Source organism: Colletotrichum orchidophilum (genome assembly GCF_001831195.1).
Source record: "Colletotrichum orchidophilum strain IMI 309357 chromosome Unknown Scaffold_46.1, whole genome shotgun sequence".
Classification (NCBI taxonomy): Eukaryota; Fungi; Ascomycota; class Sordariomycetes; order Glomerellales; family Glomerellaceae; genus Colletotrichum; species Colletotrichum orchidophilum.
The window spans coordinates 160,355-179,329 of record NW_019173002.1 but is presented as its reverse complement, the minus strand read 5'-3'; the positions used below and the strand labels follow the sequence as shown (position 1 = coordinate 179,329).

Sequence of the window (18,975 nt, the reverse complement as noted above, 5' to 3'; positions counted from 1 at the left end):
TCCGATCCCTCGTGTGGCTGGTGCAATACCAATTCTTCATCCCAGCCACCCTATTCTACTTGTGGCGCTGCTTATCTAACATCGCTACCTCTCCGTACAGCTAGCCCGACGCATCATCACGTCACAGGTTCGGATGAAAGTGGAGACCTTTCTCGCGCCTGGAGCTCTCAGCATCCCGGTTTCAAACCATTACGAGTCTCTCGTTCACATAACCAGCTACCACCCGACGACTCGCGACTCGACAGCTCTATCAGTCGCACCCAAATCGGGGTGATATGCTTCGCGCAACATGAATCCTCTAATGTTCGAAGACAACCCAAATTGCGACGGCAAACAGGCGATCAAACCCAGCGATCGTGACTTTTGGGTTCAGCTCGGGTTGTCTCTCATCCTTGGCCTCACGGCGTTCACCACATTCTGCATCTTGCGCCCACGATGGCCGACTCTATACGCCGCGCGCAAGCGCAGATTGGATCCCAAGATTGGGTTGCCTACGCTTCCTGATACCTTTCTCGGGTGGATCCCAGGACTTTACCGCGTCACTGAGGAACAGGTCCTCGCCTCTGCTGGCCTCGATGCCTTCGTCGTAAGTGCGAAGCTACTCCTCGTATCCGGATATGCTGATCTGATGGGAACAGTTCCTTGCCTTCTTCAAGATGGCCATACGCATTCTTGCTATATTGGCCTTCTTCGCGTATGCCGTTATGCTGCCTATCAACACCTCACTCGGACATTTAGAAACCTTTCCAAAGCCGAAACCAACACCCGCTGCTACTGCTACTGCCTCCATCGCCATCTCGACCCGCTCCCTTCAAGGCCAAATAGACCAGAGTGATTCTATATGGGCTGCATTAGACGACGACGAGAGTTTTGAAAGGAAAAAGAGCTATGTCTGGGCATGGTTGGTGTTCGGCTACTTCTTTACGGGGTTGACCCTCTACGTCTTGAATAAGTCGACCTTCAGAGTCATTCATGTTCGTCAGGAGTACCTTGGAACGCAGTCAACCGTTACCGACAGAACTTTCCGCCTTACTGGTATCCCTCGAAATTTACGTGACGAGGGAAAGATCAAAAAGCTCATCGAAAAGCTTCAAATCGGCGAGGTGGAGCATGTCAACATATGCTGCGACTGGCGGGAGCTTGACTCGCTCATTGCCCAAAGGGCGCAGGCTTTAGCCCAGCTTGAAGAGACCTGGAGCGTCTATCTAGGAAAACAGGCTGCGCTCCCAAAATCAGTCCAGCGCCTCCGCGATCCACAGGCCGAGCCTTCTGTCTTGGAGCCTCGAGAAGATGAAGTTGACGAAGAGGCCGGAGAGAATGGTGGGCTACTGGGGCACAATAACATCAGCCCCGAACTCGTCGAGAGACCGCGTCCGAAAGTGAGACTTTGGTATGGATTGCTCAAACTCCAAAGTCGCAAGATAGACGCCCTTGACTATTACGAGGAGAAGCTGCGACGTCTCGACGATAGAATTAACGAAGCAAGAAAGAAGGACTTCACCCCGACCGACCTGGCCTTTGTCACAATGGATTCGATCGCAGCTTGTCAAATGGCGATCCAGGCCCGCATCGACCCTCGACCTGGACAGCTTCTCACAAAGCCCGCGCCATCCCCATCGGATGTAATGTGGCCCAACACGTATGCGCCTCGTGGGATCCGTCGTCTTCGCTCTTGGATCATTACCATATTTGTTGCCGTTCTATCCGTGTTGTGGTTGGCAGTCGTTGCTTCGATTGCTAGTCTCCTAAGCGTCTGCAACTTCCAGACATGGTTTCCTGGGGTGGTTGGATTTTTCGACCAATATCCGACCTTGCGTGCCTTGATCGAAACCGGCCTGCCGACCCTGCTCGTTTCGTTGCTAAACGTGGCTGTGCCCTATCTCTACGAATACCTCTCGTATGAGCAAGGGATGATTTCCAAAGGAGACGTGGAACTCTCTATCATTTCCAAAAACTTCTTCTTCACCTTCTTCAACATCTTCGTCGTCTTTGCCACTTCCAACGCTGCCTTTAGCGTTACCAACTTGGTTCGCCAGATCCGGGATGTATGGAAGAGTCCTGCTACCCTGACGCTACAAGTTGCCGATCAGATCCAGAACCTCGGAATATTCTACACCAACTTCATCATGCTTCAAGGTATTGGTCTGTTTCCTTTCAGACTCCTCCAGGTTGGCAGCGTCTTTCTCTATCCGATATATCGCATGGGTGCCAAGACCCCTAGGGATTTTGCCGAAATCATGCAACCGACTGTATTCAGCTATGGATTCTACCTCCCGACAGCGATGCTCATCTTCATGCTATGCCTATTGTACAGCACGTTGGGATATGGTTGGCTCATTCTGACAGTGGGGCTCCTCTACTTCATCTTTGGCTACTTCACCTACAAGTATCAGCTACTCTATGCCATGGACCAGCCTCAACATGCGACCGGCGGTGCCTGGAGAATCATCAGCTACCGCGTCATTCTCGGTCTCTTGGTGTCGCAAGTCATATTATCCAGTATCATGGCATTTTTGCTTGCATTTTTCCAGTCTATTGCTGTCTTACCCCTCATCGCATTCACGGTCTGGTACAGCTTCTATTTCAGGCGTCGTTTCGAGCCCCTCACACGATACATATCTCTGCGAAGCATCCGTATTGACATCGACCCGGAGGATGCGGCTGTACTTGACGAAGACTTTGAGGGTCCGAGACCCTCGCAAGGCTTGCTGAGACGCGGAAGCACCATCGATGAGGATAAAGAAAAGGGCCTGACCTTTGCGAATCCCAGCTTGACCTCGCGGTATGTTGGCACGCCCTAATTCTTTTCTTTTACTAACCGTCTACAGTCTAGAAGAGCCGTGGATCTACCAGGATCCGCCTCCAGTCCATAACAACACGGAAGATGAAGAGAGCGGCGAGGACACAGAGATTCCAAATGCCCCTGAGAATACGGCCTCAACCGCCTCGAACAGCTCGATGAGCCTGGGCGACACACACATCTGGCGGCAGCAGGCTGACAGCAATAATCGCTAGTGCGTAGGGGCTTCAGCCAGCTGCTCGCACCTGCGTTTGTAAATATCTTCATGTGTATACGGGAACATTCATGATCAGGAGACGTGGGGTGGGTAGCGGGGGTAACAGCACTATACCACTTTGGAGTCTGGAGTAATTGAGTGTTTATCAAGATAATGAGAGTTCATGAACAGTGCAGCTGCACGGAGTTGGTTCCCGGTTTAGGTGATGAAACCGTGTCGTATAACGATTTCTCGGCCCCCATCTATGAGGTCATATCAAGACCCCGCGGCTTTCCGCCATCACCAGCCGAGGTTCAGTTGTAAGAATCGCAATACTTGTAGCGGCGCCTCAGAGCCAATGCGCAGTCTCAACGAGCTCGACTTGACATGCAGCTGCAAATGGCGACGAATGGTTGAGGAAACTAATTCTTGTTGCCCAGCAATTGGGAGCTTGAAAGATGTTGACCTTTTCTAGTGCGTAACTTGTTCCCGTGATGCCCAGGTGCAGATCTCGCAATGAGCGCGCGATGAGCGGAGGTCGAGCGGCCCATTTCATGTCAATCTGATCGCTAAATCATCGTGGGTCCGCCCTGCTTCGCGTCCGGGTGTCGGGCAGTAGGCGGAGATGAAGGCAGAAGTAGTAGATTGACTTGTATCCTAGGTCTGAACTTCTGAAGACTGGGTGCTTCCGTCTCTTTCGGTATCTGACATCGGCAATGGGTAGGCGAGTCGGCCAAGATCTATCCCTCGAGACCCGAGTGGCCGTTCACCGATAGTATATCTCTCAAAGAGTGAGTAGTCGCAAAGCCAAGCCTCACATGCGTCACCCGTCTAGGCGATCGCGAGATGGGAAACCCGCGTGCCCCCCCCAAGCTTTTCTTGAACTCCTCTTTGAGCGCTCTTGGGGTCTTGGCGGCGTGGGAACGGGGGCTAGAAACACCGACCACGAGGTGTGCCGGGGCGCGGGAGACGCAAGTCGCGAGCTCCGACTTTTTTTCTCTGTTTAAAATGGGACCCACCTTTCCTTCCCATTCTCTTCAATCTCGCCAGCCACACGCGTTGGCGCGCAACCGGTGATGGATGAACCATTCCTCAATACCCGTTTTTATAATTTACATCGAGTACACGTGAGGAGGTGAGCATGGGATCGATTTCGACAAACCCTAAGGACCTGAGTCGTTGGGCATCAATATCAAAACAAAGCAACTCTGAGACCTAGCGGCCCCTATTCCCACTCCAACGATCTCGGCGCATCTCGCAGGTTGCGTTCGGAAACCCCTTGGAAAATCGTAAGATGCTCAGTCATCGAGGGCTTTTGTTCTGCAACCCCCCTTCCCCCACCCTTGATAGAAACGCTTCAGAGTACATTATCCACCTGCAGCCTGCGCTGGAGTGTCAAAATGTGTTGATCTCTGCCCTAAAGGCGCCCGCCGTCCCCTCTAATTAACCTCTTGGCTCGCTTCGTGGTTTCCCTCGAGGGGAATGGAGGGATCGGGGGGTTACCGCCAAGTGGGAACAGTTGAATGGGACTAGGCTGGGCTGCGGAACTTCCTAGTCGCCTAGCAATGGCGATACGCCCAAATACCGAGTTGACTCCCGCAGTCTCGCTGATAACACCGCGGGGCCGTAAACGCGGTGAGTACCTCAGGTAGGCACGCGTACCGGAATTCCTCCCCTTGGCCCCCACTTGGGCCCGGCGGGAACAAGCACAGTCATGCAAGCGTAATCAAAAGCGTGCGCAAAGAGTCCAGACTCCAGAGATCATTGGATTCGAAAACGTTTTTTGCGGCGGCTCCACCTGGTCGAGTCTTTTCGGTTGGCATCGTGCGTCGAGACGGCACCGTTATCGTCCCCGTTGGCCAGGCGTTGCGCATCCGGGTACACAGGTTGACAGCGGCCACTTGATTGGCATGAGACGCTCTACAACAGCAAACAATTGTTAGACATGGTTGGGTCCTGAGAGAAGTCTGAAGAACAATTGAGGGTCTCGTGAAAATTGTAGTAAATTGTGAGGTCAGATGTTCCCAACGACAAATTCCATGGCAACGAAATCTCTTCAACAGCCGGGTACGGGCACCCATATGCGCAACTGCCTATGATCGAGCCCACACTCCGGCCGGAGACCCGCCCGCGGACCCACTCATTCCGCCGTGCTTTCACAGGGCCCGTGCGTTCCGGACGAAAGGGGGCCCAACTCGGCTCTAGAATCGCAATGCCCACGGTATCCGTACACCACCGGGCCAACCGACGGAAGCAGTGAGATCCCAGATCCCAGATTCTGGCAGCCTTTCCGCCTTGAATCTAAAGTACCGGCAAGTTAAGGAAACAGACTTTTTGAGGTTCGGACGGAGATCGCAGTCTGGTTTCCCCGCCCGGGGGGGAGGGTGAGGGTGAGGGTGGTAGAGAAACACCGCCTCGTGGGTGAGAATGTCGAGGAACCGGGGCCTCTGTTGTTTTGAAATTCATCCTCGGCTGAGGAAGCTTTTAGTATGACGACACTCCGAGCTCGTCCCGAGATTTCTCCCCTCTGTTCCTCAGCCCTGGTACACCACACCACTGCGGACTGGGACTGCCCCCTGTCACTCGTGGCCAAGACGCCCTAGTACCGCCCAAAAGTCATTCCCTCTTATTCCCAGACCCGTCCCGCTGCACGCTGGGTTTTTGCGTCACCCAGGCAGAGAGCCGCTTTTCCAGCACGGCCAGGTTGAGCCAACATACCAAAGTTTTTGTCTAGTCCGATCCGGGATTAGCTTCAATTCGATTTAGCATAGGAAAGGACAGGATGAACCCATGTCCTGCCACCGCGCCAAACAAGGAACCGCTCTCCGTAGAGCGGAAAACCAAATAAGCAACAGTCAGTCGGTGCTCGTGTCAAACGCGCCGCCGACATTTTGCTGTCTGCCCAGACCGGTCTCCCCTCCCAAACCTAAATCCTAGGCTCTCGCTTCCCCGTGTTGGCCGCCCATCTGCGAGCTTACTCGACCTTGGGTACAGATAATTTGCCGCCCACCCAAAAGCTGCAAGGAGCTTGCCATTGCATTTGCTTGGACGGGCAGCACGTTATCTCGACCTCTCACATGTCCTTGTCTCCTTATAATGTCACTCGCCAGAAAAGGAATCCTTCCGTTCTCGCAGTTCGTCATTCACACACGCCCCCCCCCCCCTTCCCCTTCCCTTCCGCGGTGGAGACCATCTCCATCCCGAATGGCGGAAAAGAGAGAGAGAGAGAGAATGATCCATAGAGAAGACGAATACTTGACGTATGTGTACGTATCACCAAGGAAAAAATGATGAAAGAAAACCTCACATGAACGACTCACGGACCAACGTCGTCACCGTTGCTGCCGGGTGTCTAGATCACCAAAACTTTCGAGAGAGAAAACAGGGGATCATGACGACAAACCAGGTTGGGCGATTCGGACGGGAAAAGCGGGTCGCCGTCCTTTCAGATAAGTGGGTACCCCGAATGCCGCGCCGAAATTTCCCACCCATTGCCCGAATTGCGACCGGTTCCCAGGCCCTTCAGCTGTTTACCTGGGGGGGGCGTGCGTGTCTCACTCGATACAAGGCCCCTTAACCAAAAGTGACCCAGTTCCTCGTGTGGCTTTCCCAAGACGGGGGGCAAGTATAAAGTAAGGGTGACGCCCTTCTTTCATATCCAGAAGCAGACCATCTAGATACCCTCCTCCTCGACAATCGTGTGTTCATACCGGGCTACCCCCTTAGCACTTTACCTTTCAGTCTTTCTACTTTCAAGCTTCCCCCCTAATTCCAGGGACCCCTTAATTCAACCAACTAGACACAAAAAAAACACACACAACCCAAAACAAAGATGGATCAACCATCACGAACATCATCTCACACCCTACCGCCAGACTCCTCAGATTCGGACGGCGCCGCAGCGTCCCAATTCGCCCCGGTGGCCTCCCACACCCGGACGCCATCGGGCAGCGCTGCCGCTCGCCCGAACCGCCGCTCCTCCATCGCCTCAAACATCCTCCGCCCCGTAAAAACAAAGGAGGAAATCGACCCGGAGCTGGACGTCAACCTCCCCTATCGAACCCTCTCTCCCAACGCCAACCTCGATGAGTACCGCGTAGAAACCCGCAATGGCGAGATCCCAGCCGGGGTAGGAGACGGCACCGCAGCGGGCCGCGGCGACTACAAGCTGGTCACTTTTCTCCCCAACGACCCCGAAAATCCAAAGAACTGGAGTAAAGCCTACAAGTGGTACTGCACAATGGTCGTCGCTATAACCTGCTTCGTCGTCGCCTTCTGCTCCTCCGTCATCACAGCCGACATTGAAGGCGTCGCCCGCCAGTTCCACTGCTCAGAGGAGGCCGCCCTCGTCTCCATCACCGTCTTCGTCATCGGCTTCGGCATCGGACCCCTGGTTTTCGCGCCCCTCTCTGAGATCTACGGCCGCCAGGTCATCTACGGCTCGACTCTGTTCCTCGCCGTAATCTTCATCATCCCCTGCGCCGTCGCGAAAAACCTCGGCACCCTCCTCGTCTGCCGTGCCATCGACGGCATCGCCTTCTCCGCGCCCATGACCCTTGTAGGCGGCACCCTCGCCGACCTCTGGCGCAACGAGGACCGTGGTGTACCCATGGCCGCCTTCTCTGCCGCCCCCTTCCTTGGACCTGCCGTCGGTCCCCTCGTCGGTGGCTTCCTCGCCGACGCTAAAGGTTGGCGCTGGCTGTACTGGATCCAGCTCATCTTGGCCTCCGTAATCTGGATCCTAATCTCTTTCACCGTCCCGGAAACCTACGCGCCCACCATTCTCGCCCGCCGCGCGAAAAAGATGCGCAAGGAAACCGGCGACGAAACCCACGTCACGGAGCAGGACATTGACATGCGGCCCTTTAGCGAGCGCCTGGGAATCTTCCTCATCCGCCCCCTCCAGCTCCTCTTCGGCGAGCTCATCGTCTTCCTCATCTCTATCTATATGTCCGTACTCTACGGCCTGCTGTATATGTTCTTCATCGCCTACCCCATCATCTACCAGAAGCATAAGGGCTGGTCGGCCGGTTCGACCGGTCTCATGTTCATTCCCCTCGCCGTCGGCGTCCTCATGTCCGCGGCCTGCGCGCCCTGGGTGAACAAGCACTACCTCACCGTGGTCGCCAAGTACAACGGCCACCCGCCCGCCGAGGCCCGCCTGATTCCCATGATGTTCAGCTGCTGGCTCGTCCCCATCGGCCTCTTCATCTTCGCCTGGACCTCTTATCCCCACATCCACTGGGCCGGCCCCGCCTTCGCTGGTTTCCCCGTTGGCTTCGGCTTCATCTTCCTGTATAACTCGGCCAACAACTACCTTGTCGACTCGTACCAGCACCAGGCCGCCTCCGCACTCGCGGCGAAGACCTGTATCCGTTCCTTCTGGGGTGCCGGAGTCGTCCTTTTCACGAACCAGATGTACGCGCGCCTTGGTGACCAGTGGGCGTCTTCTCTCCTCGCTTTCCTTGGTCTCGCGTGCTGTGCGATTCCCTTCCTGTTTTGGGTTTTCGGAGCTCGTATCCGTGCCAGAAGCAAGCACGCCTACTCTGGTGATGACGAGGAGACGTCAGGATCCGATACCGAGAAGGCCAAGCCGCCAAAGAACGCTCTGGCTCCCACCCGCACCTTCGAGCCCGCGTAAGCGATTCCGAAATCCCGACATGTATACATCTCGACACACATAGAAACCTAGCAGGTCACTGTAAATCAGCCAGTTGTTTTTTGCTCCTTGGCAATCAGCTCTGGATCCGTTGGTGATCATTGTTTATTCGGCGTAAAGAGGAGGCTAGCGTTGGATAGGGGAATCTGGGAGCAAGGGGCATTTTAGACATTAGACGCATGTGAATCTCAACGGCCGCCGCCGTTCATAATACTCAATAAAATTGATATCAAATGAGCCGAATTCGATTGCACAGGGAAAAATGGGATAGAGGGAATTGTCTATTCGTTAAGTCGTGATCCGTAACTATCTATTTGCTCAAGAATCGAAGAGGAGGGTATTCACATCAATCCACAGGTATTTGCTCCATGTCCGCCAGTCGCCAGCATTCTTCCCCGTTACCTCTCAGACAATACGGACTGGAAGGGATTCTCTACGAGACAAAACAAACTCTTCCTTGACCAGAGAGTTGTTGCACTTGCGTCCCAGCATGAAGTCCTCGAGGTTGCGGAACGTACACTCGGAGATCTCTTGCAACGCTTCCTCGGTGAAGAAGCCCTGGTGGCCGCAGATGAGGACGTTGGGGAAGGTCATCAACCGGGTAAGCAGGTCGTCGTCGATTATGTGGCCCGAGTGGTCATTATAAAAGAGGTCTCCTTCGCCTTCGTATACGTCGAGGGCCAGGCCGCCGAGATGCTTAGTCTTGAGGGCGTGAACGACAGCCTTGGTATCGACGAGACCGCCACGAGATGTATTGACGAGCATGGCGCCAGGCTTCATTTGTTTCAGGGACTTTTCGTTGATAATGTGCTTCGTCTTGTCCATCAGAGGGCAGTGCAGGCTGATGAAGTCGCACTTGGGAAGGAGCTCCTCCAGAGGCAGGTACTCTCCAAGTTCCTTGAAGGCGTCCGACTCGTAGGGGTCAAAGGCGTACAGGGTGCAGCCAAAGCCCTTCATAATGCGGGCCATGGAGACGCCAATCCTTCCGGTGCCAATGATGCCCACCGTCTTGCCATGTACAGTCTTGCCTAGAAGACCATCGAGATTAAAGTTGCCCTCGCGGGTTCGGTTGTAGGCTCGGTGGGTGCGTCGGTTGAGGGATTGGAGTAGAGCGACGGCGAACTCGGCAACGGCTTCGGGAGAGTAGGAGGGGACGTTGGCAACGAAGATGCCCAACTTCTCGGCGGTCTTAAGGTCGACGTTGTTGAAGCCTGCGCAGCGAAGAAGGATGGCCTTGCAGCCGGCCTTGTGAAGCTCCTCAACGACGTTGGCGGTGAGAGAGTCATTTACAAATACGCAGACGGCATCGACATCCTTGACAAGCGAAACGGTCTCGGTAGAAAGAGAGAAATCGTGGTAGATGATACCAAAGTCGCTATTGTCGTCGACGAGCTTCGCATTGTGCTTTTTGAACTCTTCCTTCCTGACTTCGTGGGCGGCATTGATGTATTTCTTGTCGTATGCCTTGGCACTGAAGACGGCGAGCTTCATGACGGCGGTTGGCGGCGAGTGGGGGGTAGATGACCTTATGTAGTACAATGTGGAAGCTGCCGGGTAAGGTGTTTGGTAATGTAATTGTCGTCTACGAAGGTGTGAAGGAAGAGGATGTAGAGGAGGATGAAAAGTCAATCAGGACCGGTGACACGAATTGAGGGGATTTCGTACAAGTACCTTAGAGAGAGAGAGAGAGAGAGAGAGAGAGAGAAGAGGAGGGAGAAGATGAGGAGGGTCCGGAGCCAAGCCAAGCAAAGGCGCGCGTCAGCTGCCCTCCTTCTTCTTCTTGGCTGTCCGCAGGCGAGGCATGCCTCCTTCCTCCTTCCTTCTTCCTCCCTTCTCGTCTTCATTCATCCCTCTTGCCTTCCTTACCAACCTTGAGTCTCATGCCGCATTTGGGGCGCCGAATATGGTCCTTCCTTCACCATGTCAGGGCCAACGTCAAAGTCTGTGTCAGCATTGCCCAGTGGTTGCCCAATCCGGCACTGGAGATCAATTCGCAGCTGAACTCTGCCGGATGACGTGGATGAGCGCCAGTGGGAGCTGCCGCTCTTTTTTAAGGGTGCATGGCACCTTGATGGATGCCAGTCGCCTGCGCCCAGAGCTACCCCGCCATCAATGGATGCATCTCTTTCAGGTCGGGAGCTCTGGGCAGCTCCGGGCAGCTCCGGGCAGCTCCGGGCAGCTCACTAGCCGAAAGGAGAGTGGGACTGGTTCCTACCAGAGGGAGCTGTCAGGCGAGATGTCCTGGATTTTCAGGGGAGAACAGTATTATCGTTCGGTCACATCCTGATATTTGACCGGTTCCATCAACAACGCGGCTTCCAAGATTCAAAATTCGATGAGATGAGCCCTCGTCAAATTTTTCTTCTAGAACGGCTGCGATTCATCCATCCTTCTCTAGACTTAACGTCACTAGCAATCAGTCTCTTCACCCCAGGTTGCGTCACGCTTCAAGAGCATTCATTGCCCACCTCTGTCTCGTTTAGTGAATGAGTCAGCAGCGCATGGGCCGAATTAATATCTCTTGTCAGCGAATGGGATTTCAAAAGCCAAAACAGAACGAACGTTGTTTCCTGCAGTAAGAAAGTCAGACCTACTGGGAAATGAAGGTATACGAGTAGATTTGGTTATCAAAAGCAAAAGCTTGATCAGTGGGAGGCTTGAACTCCCGGCCTTGGCATTACTTGATATTTACGATGAAATATTAGTACCACGCTCTAACCAACTGAGCTAACCGACCCATCGGATGATTTTTTGGAAATGAATGCACGCTATGAAGCAAGCTGACTTCTCAGTTCCTTGCGACACTTTCTGGTTCCCACGGCATCTAGCTTGTTGTGCTCTTTGCCCGGATTCTTGTTGGTTTGTCTCCAGACTCTCTGATTCAGAGAACTTTGGGTAAGAGCCTCCTGGCCTCCGCAACAGGCAATAACGTTCTGCAAGGCACCTTGCTGCTGATTGGCACTCGCACTTCCCCTGACTTGGTTCTCAACTGCTGCTGTCTATTCGTCTCCTGAGCTTGGGATGGACATCCCAGATTTCCTACCTAAGGTACCTACTTACCTTACACATGAATAGGCAGCATGCTCGCACTTTGAGTCTTTCCCATGTCATTGCCAAACCTCGCGTCCATACTTGGATGTTGACTCTCGCCTCGCCAACCTATTTCCTCCACTTCGCCCGATTCCCATCAACATCGACATCATCCGACGTGGACGTCTGTATCACCAGCAGTGCTAAAGACTTCGGTTTCCACCGAAGTGCGCAATTTGTTTTCATTGAGGCGTCGACTTCATCATTCTCTCTAGATATCCTTTTTTTGATGACATCCCAGTCACTCGGTTCGCCTTTGCCATGACGACCCAACCCAACAACCTCTCGCAGTTGCACGGCCATGGCTATCATGTATCGGATCAGCTGCCAGCTGCCAAGAAACTTCCAGTCGAGATCTTGCAAGACATATACTCTCTGTTGGATCCCTACGACTTCAATTCCTCACGACACACCTGCCGCTCCTGGTTCTTAGCTGGCATGAATGAGAATGTCCTTATCCGCATGTTAATGAGAGGTGGGTGGACCTCAAGCATCAATATTATCCTGGACAGCGCTCAGGGCTCCGACAATGCGTCCAAGCCGATTTCAAGTCGAGCGTCTATCATGTCCAAATGGCTCGCGAGAGAATGCACCCTCAGCTCGCGTCACAACGGGGGTGAGCCCGCCTTTGTCGAACTCAGTCAGACGCAATTCATGGATCTGGTTGATACTGGTCCGACGTCTGAGACCGACCGAGAAACCGTTGTCTACACCGCAAGTATGTGCGGCCGATACTTAATGGTCGCCTGCAGAAGCACCATATTTGTCTATGAGCTGAGCCATCGATGTGAAGACAGCGCATCATGCCTTTGGACCATATCTTCTTAGAAGGAGCTCTCGAAAGGCCGCAAAGGTCGACTTCGACCTGTCACAACTATTGTCTGCCCAGACAGTGTCCTTGCCTGTGCCATGGACACTTCGTGGGGACGCAACTCCGTCGCTGCCCTTCTCAAAGGACGCGTTGGTCTTGTCTTTGATATCTCAACATCAGGCAACTTATCCGTCAAACCCTCCACTGGTGCGCAAATCAAGTCCATCTCAGAGTCAAGCCAGCAATCCCAACCTTGCGTCTGTTGCACACGCCCAGTTTCACACCCTCCGCCGATCCAGAAGGCATAGCAATCCATCTATCGCAACTTGTGCAGGGCCGATTCGCCTCCTCGCTCCCTTGCCATTTGCCCTCATCGCTTATGCGTCGCCTTTGGCTGCGCTTCTGCTGTCGAGATACATTGGAAAGATGGTGATGCAACCCAAGATGTTGTTCGCCGCTTTCCGTTGTCCACACCTAGCGACTACCTTTACTTTCTTCCTCCGCGAGACAATCTCGATCCGTTTGGCAAACTTCGTCTAATCAGCTCCGCGTCAATCGCGGATTGTCATGCGGGTTCAATGCAAATCGTATTAGGTGCTCTAGGCCAAAACGAAAATGACTTTCCTTCCCGGGTCCCGGCTATTATCTCACGGCTTGAGACGTCTGGCCTAGAGGCAGACACCTCGAGTGTCTATACCATTACCGAGCAGCAGTTGACCGCCTCTCTTAGCCCTTTTTCCAATCGTCGGAATGGGTGGATAAAAAGCGAGAATAGGCCACCGAGGCCCAGATTAAGCACCGCTGACAACTATCGAGCCGTGCCCTTGAGCGACGGATCTCACATCCTCTTCACAGATCCCCGGACAGGGTACCTATGCCTGGGCTCTGATACACCTATCGGTTCGATGGTCAGTATACGGAGAAAGGTGAAGTTCCTGCCACCTGTGGCAGCCTGCACGAACGCTCCCTTACTTTGCGCCGTCGGAAGAAACTTGGCACATGGCGTAAGGATTGCTGCCGTTTTCCCAACGACACGGTGGGTGGAAGGAATAGGCTACCAATCAGGGGAGCAAATCCTCGCTTTCTACACACTGCCACCAGATATTTTCCAGGACATTTCACGCTTCGACAACCTGTCAGAGCTGGTTGACAGACAAGTGGAAGATCAATGGGTTCATTGGGGGCCGACACCATCGCCTACGCTTCGGGCGCTTTTCCAAGCCATGGACAGCGGATTGGACGACGCCGAAAACCCAATGGAGGCCCCAAAGTATCCAATTGATATCCACGGCCAGGTTGTTGCAGTCTGTTCCGGCATCGTCGACCTTTCGATAGGCATAGGCCCCGAGATGATGATCTGGGCATTTGACAAAGAGGGTTTGGCTCGTTGCTGGGCCTTGAACACAGGAAACACGAGACCAATGCAAAGAGATGTGATTTTGAGAGACGGAAGCATGCGAGAAGTGGACGGCGATGGAGATGTGGTGATGACACAGGCGGACTCGGATTTCCCACCGACCTAGGACGGGCCGTCGGGCAATATGGGACCGCATGTCTGGGACGCTCACATCGCAGCAAGCCAGAGCATTATCCATCTCTAGAGTCTTCTCTGCCGCATAGGGTCCATGGCCTGCCTGCAGACTGCGGGCAGAAGAGGACAAAGGGGCTGAGCTTGCTGAGCTTGCTGAGCTTGCTGAGCTTGCTGAGCTTGCTATGGTTTGCGAGTGTGGACATTGAGCTTTACTAAATCCAGCGATGCTTTAAGAGAGCGATTGATACATGAACGAAGACAATTGAGAAATAGAACCTAAAATCCATGATTAGAAGCACTAATACCTTGCCGATTCCTATAGTGGCACGAGGGGGTGCTGGTGTTGCGACCTATCATCTGTTTCGTTCAGTGGTTGCCTTAGATTGGCTTGATAGTCATCCTTGAAACGCAGGCTTCTGCTTTATTTAAGTTCCATCTTTTTATATTTCTAGCGCCTGTAGATGCCATGTATCGTGTAATCTTTCTGGGGCCCATTGACCGTGTACTTGATATTCCACTCCTTAAGGTTGACAGCCTTGAAGGCAAAATCGTACTTAACATCGTAATAGTCGTCGATGCAAAGATGGCCAGCCTTTGCCTGCCAAGGCTTCTGGTCATCTACTGGAGGGCCTTCGAACTCGATCTCGTGGAAGAGGTAGTCTGCCCGCTTCGGATCGTTGACCTTTGCAAACCATACACTTACGAGGTCCTTCTTCTCGTCGTAGCGCCAGACGTAGCGGCGGGTAGCTCTGAAGACTAGACCGTTGTCGGCGCGGAATTCCCCGTCTTCAATGTAGAGGTACTCTGTTGCCAGGGCGCCGTCGTCTGTAGATTCCTCCTCAGGGGCGGCGGAACCGGTGGTGGCGCACTTGAGGCCGTCGGCGGTCTTGTTACGGAGGAGGAACTGCGCCGTGCCGCTAAAGTGGCCGCTCGGGTGGCTGGGGAGTCTGCTTGTCAGATCACGCTCGAGGTTCCACGTGCCGAGGAGGCTGCGGAAGACGGCGCGGGGGACGAAGCGGCTCATCGTCAGGCCTGCAATGGCTGTGGCGTTTGTCTGCTCGAGGGATTTCGCGGCCTCGGCTTTCGCGGACGAGGAGGCGAGGTGGGAGAGGTAGCGTGCTGGGGTGAGGATGTCCATGGGTTTGTTGTTATGCGGGAGAATTGGGGTCAAGGGGGAGGGGGGAGGCTGGAGGGGGATGGAGAGGGCGGAAGAGAATTCTTGCATGAGGTAGGCGTAGTCGCCCATTGGGAACTGGGATGCACGGGGGTCGTCGCGGAGGGAGACGGTGCGCCAGTCGGAGGCGTCGTCGAGGAGGGCTTCAGAGAGCCGGGGCGGGACGGAGGGGTTCGTCCAGAGGCTTGCGAGGAAGCGAGCTTGCATCTCCATGACGCCCCAGTAGGGGGACCTGTAGAAGCCGACGAAGCCTAGGGTCGGGAGGTCCTTTACGTGGGTGCCGTGGAAAGATAGGGCGAGGGGCAGGTCGCGGTGCTGCGGGGAGTGGTTTAGGGTTTCGAGGACAGATGCGGGGAGGAAGGTGAGGCAGGGGGAGGGGTCGAAGCCTGTGGCGAGGACGACGGCCGCGATGTTTTCGATTTCCGGGGTAGCGGCGGCGGCGGCTGCGGTGGCGGGGCTTGTGATTTTTGCGGTGGTACCGGTGATTGAGCCGAGTTTGCCGGTGGTAACGTTGATGAGGCCGGTGCGGACGAATTCCATGTAGTTCTCCGAGACGGCGAGGTAGGCTGGGTCTGAGTGATGTTTCGGGGTCACGGCGACGGAGGGTGAGAAGTCGGATTGGTCTTGGCCTAGAGAGGTTGTGTAGATGCCGTGGGTGAGTCTTGCTGCGTCGGGGGTGATGTGGCCTTGACTGTTCTCGAGGGGGTGCGGGCGGTTGCTGAGGTTGTAGGATGGGAAGTCCAGGGGGAGGAAGGGAGCCGCCGTTGCGCCGGGCTGGGAGCTTTGGGTTAGTGGTGCGATTCTTCCGACGTTCTGAGCAACGGTTGAGGCTTACCTTGGGCGTGGTGTGAAGCGGAAACACCCATGTAGGACGCTGGGTGACATGCTCGACTGTGAGCTTATCCGCGTTCGGCACGGGGCTCGGGTCCGGCGCGTTGACGGCGGAGGAGATATGGGTGGCGATAGTGCCCGCAATCTCGACGCCTGACATCTGCCCTCCCACGACCAAGATCTTGCCGCCATTCTTCACGCCGTCCGGAAACAAGGTCTGGAGATCACGGTACTTGCTGCTGTGGACCACGGGAATCTCTGTGCCGTCAGAGACGACATCCGGCACAATGGGCTTGCCAAAGAACCCGGATGAGACGAGGAGGTAATCAAACACGCTCGTCTCCCGTCCCGCATCGCTCTCGGCGGTGACGGTCCATGACCCGTCATCGGGCGAGAGGTGAGTCTCAACGACGCGGTGGCCGAGCTTCACGTCGGCGACGGCGTCGGCGCCCTTTATGTAGCGCTCGAGATAGCGCTCGAGGTAGCGACCCACCATCCAGGCGCGCGGGATGTCCGGGTCCTCGGGCGCCCAGGCGAGATCGCTGAACTGCACAGTGTGCTTGCTCTGGTTAGCGAGCATGAGGGGATGGACGAGGCCGTCGGCGTCGTCGCGGCGTGTGGGCCAGAGGCCGCCGATACGTCGTTGGGCGTCGTAGATTGTCACGTCAAAGGCGCCCTTTGGTGCGTTGTGGAGGAGGGTTTTTGCGGCGACGAGGCCAGAGGGGCCGGCGCCTTTGGGTATAGTGTTAGCATGAGGTTTGTTCTGGGGGATTGGTGTCCTTACCGACGATGCATACGCGTTTGGCCATGGTGATGGATGTGCGAGCAAGGGGTGTGATGACAGTGAATGAGTGAGTTGCCCCTCACTGGAAGAAACAGACCCCTGTTGAATGGAGCTGGGGCGTCGGATTAAGGAAGATTTAGGTTATGGGTATAGTAAGCAAGTTCCCTCAAAGACATGAATATGTAAAGGTGAGCACCTCAGCCTCTTCTCAAGTAAGAGATGAAGTTCTCACGTCAGAAGCCACCGCCGAAAGCGCCATTGTCGCAGTCGGGGATTAGCGGGAATGGTGGGGCTTGTCGCCGATCGAGACCGGCGCTATCCATGATGACTCAGCTTCGCTTCGCCAGCCGGCGAAAGGTCACGTCGGCTGGCAGCTTCTCTTGCCCAACATTTCACAAGCTCGCGCAGCCTGGGCATCTCTGCCTTCCCGGCCGATTTATGGCAACTCGCCTACATTCCGTGCCACTTCGTCAGGAGGCAGGACACCGAAGTCGAACGTTGAGCTATCCACGAACTATCGAAGAGAACCGTCTAGTCAATGGGGTCCCAAGAGCAAGTTCCCGCCCCGAGAGTCTGGGACATGGCAACAGGGGCTCCTCGAGGCGGCCGATGGTTGGCGCGGCTCAATAACGGCCAGTCGGCTTGCGACAGAGAATTATCGACGCACTCTGCCATGTCCCGAGCGGCGGGCCCTCCTTACCGCCAGTCTGGCCCCGGACGCGGATTGCCAAGCCAGGGCGTCGGGACCCGTTGCGGCCAGTTCGGGAGCTGGCACCGCACCGACATGGATATATCTTCGGCTTCGTGCAGACAGTGGGCCTATGTTCAGATGGCACATAATGCTCGAAGTCCGTCCGCACAGCTTCAGATGAATGTTCAGCACAGATAGATTCTTGGTCCGTCCAACGGTCCAGCAGAATCAGCAGCTTTCTCATATGGAGACCAATGGAACCTTCTGCTGCAGCCATGCCGCGCCGGAACAGGACCTACCATCCCGGAGACATCAACGGCGCGAATTCACCAGGTATCATTGGCCCGGTTCACTGACGCGAATCCCAAGCAATGTCAATCCTCAAACCAGCGAGGTGCTTGAACCTTGCTCGGTCCATTGTAGTCATGGACCTGCCTATTCCAATTATCCAAACCTCATCTGCGGGGCGGCCATCCGCAGTGTATCTCAGTCGCACAGCAAAAGCAGGCCAACCGAGCAGACCGCGTCATTGGCCACCCAACCTCGCCATACGGTGGTCTCGTGCCACTCCTAAGCGTTCGTGCGACTACGGCACAGATCTCAAGCAACGGCGTCACCGTCGTCCTCACGTGGGTGTATTTGAAATTCGTGCACAAGTACCAGCCTGTTCCGTCCCACTAAGATTAGCTGGAAGGGCGGAGTGGCTGGCATCAGCTAAGGGCAGTCAACCACTTGCTAAGCACCAAAGCTTACTGCAGATCCAGCGGTGCTTTTTCCGTCAGAAATACTGGCCGTCAAATCAAGCTTGCCCAGCATCAGCCCCCAAAATACTAGATCGCCGAGGACGCAGATCAATGCTTGTTTTGGTCGAGTGACCGAACTTGCAACCGCGGGGCCTCACCGGAGATAAAGCTACTTCTCGTTTTCCCACGCGAACCTGTAACCGTTAGACTCCCCCTCTCTTCCTAGTCTCTAGATGCCCGCTCTCTCCCCAGACTCTCCGCGCGGGCAAATGGAGTCTCGGGTTGATCCCCGGCCTATACGTTGTCGTGAACCTGGCCCGCTGGCAGGTGAGCTTTCCCCTTGCTGCGAGAGACATTTGATTCACGTCAGATGCTGCCCTTTGCAGTCTGCCTCCGAATAATACCTTACGCCCGAAATCAGAATCTGTTGTAACCCAGCTTACCTAGTAAGCCACCATGGGTCTCAGAATCCTGGGCCATAGTGTATCTCCCGTGCTCCTTTCGGAGAGATGGGCCGGAGTTCGCAAGGCTAAGACATGTCAGAAGAAAGCCGATGCACGCAAGCCGCCAATGTGTTCACCTAGGCGCGCCTCGCACGCTTCGAGAAGCAAACTATGCTCCCAAGGTTCATCCCTCCATTATTCCAAGGTCTCAGTCCTACAGGT

At 54.9% G+C, this 18,975-nt stretch overlaps 6 protein-coding genes across 6 annotated transcripts; 4 read left to right on the top strand and 2 right to left on the bottom strand.

Annotated features, from left to right (window-relative positions):
* Positions 1 to 289: 289 nt before the first annotated feature.
* Positions 290 to 3,015, top strand: CORC01_06249 (uncharacterized protein; the record flags this gene model as incomplete). The annotated part of the gene is made up of 3 exons (XM_022617890.1): positions 290 to 586; positions 639 to 2,782; positions 2,829 to 3,015. 3 exons carry the CDS (start codon positions 290 to 292, stop codon positions 3,013 to 3,015), a joined length of 2,628 nt encoding a protein of 875 aa, XP_022475607.1.
* Positions 3,016 to 6,828: 3,813 nt separating this feature from the next.
* On the top strand, positions 6,829 to 8,637 carry CORC01_06248 (major facilitator superfamily transporter; the record flags this gene model as incomplete). Its single annotated transcript, XM_022617889.1, has 1 exon — positions 6,829 to 8,637. The coding sequence occupies one exon, from the start codon at positions 6,829 to 6,831 to the stop codon at positions 8,635 to 8,637; it is 1,809 nt and encodes a 602-aa protein (XP_022475606.1).
* A 423-nt stretch (positions 8,638 to 9,060) lies between these two features.
* CORC01_06247 (D-isomer specific 2-hydroxyacid dehydrogenase) lies at positions 9,061 to 10,146 on the bottom strand (the record flags this gene model as incomplete). The annotated part of the gene is made up of 1 exon (XM_022617888.1): positions 9,061 to 10,146. One exon carries the CDS (start codon positions 10,144 to 10,146, stop codon positions 9,061 to 9,063), a length of 1,086 nt encoding a protein of 361 aa, XP_022475605.1.
* Positions 10,147 to 12,006: 1,860 nt separating this feature from the next.
* CORC01_06246 (F-box domain-containing protein) lies at positions 12,007 to 14,079 on the top strand (the record flags this gene model as incomplete). The annotated part of the gene is made up of 2 exons (XM_022617887.1): positions 12,007 to 12,463; positions 13,658 to 14,079. The coding sequence occupies 2 exons, from the start codon at positions 12,007 to 12,009 to the stop codon at positions 14,077 to 14,079; spliced, it is 879 nt and encodes a 292-aa protein (XP_022475604.1).
* Positions 14,080 to 14,535: 456 nt separating this feature from the next.
* Positions 14,536 to 16,901, bottom strand: CORC01_06245 (uncharacterized protein; the record flags this gene model as incomplete). The annotated part of the gene is made up of 3 exons (XM_022617886.1): positions 14,536 to 16,035; positions 16,097 to 16,824; positions 16,877 to 16,901. 3 exons carry the CDS (start codon positions 16,899 to 16,901, stop codon positions 14,536 to 14,538), a joined length of 2,253 nt encoding a protein of 750 aa, XP_022475603.1.
* A 376-nt stretch (positions 16,902 to 17,277) lies between these two features.
* Positions 17,278 to 18,248, top strand: CORC01_06244 (uncharacterized protein; the record flags this gene model as incomplete). Its single annotated transcript, XM_022617885.1, has 2 exons — positions 17,278 to 17,724; positions 18,066 to 18,248. Coding segments are annotated over 2 exons (630 nt in total), but the record flags the coding sequence as incomplete, so codon positions are not given.
* Between the last annotated feature and the right edge of the window lie 727 nt (positions 18,249 to 18,975).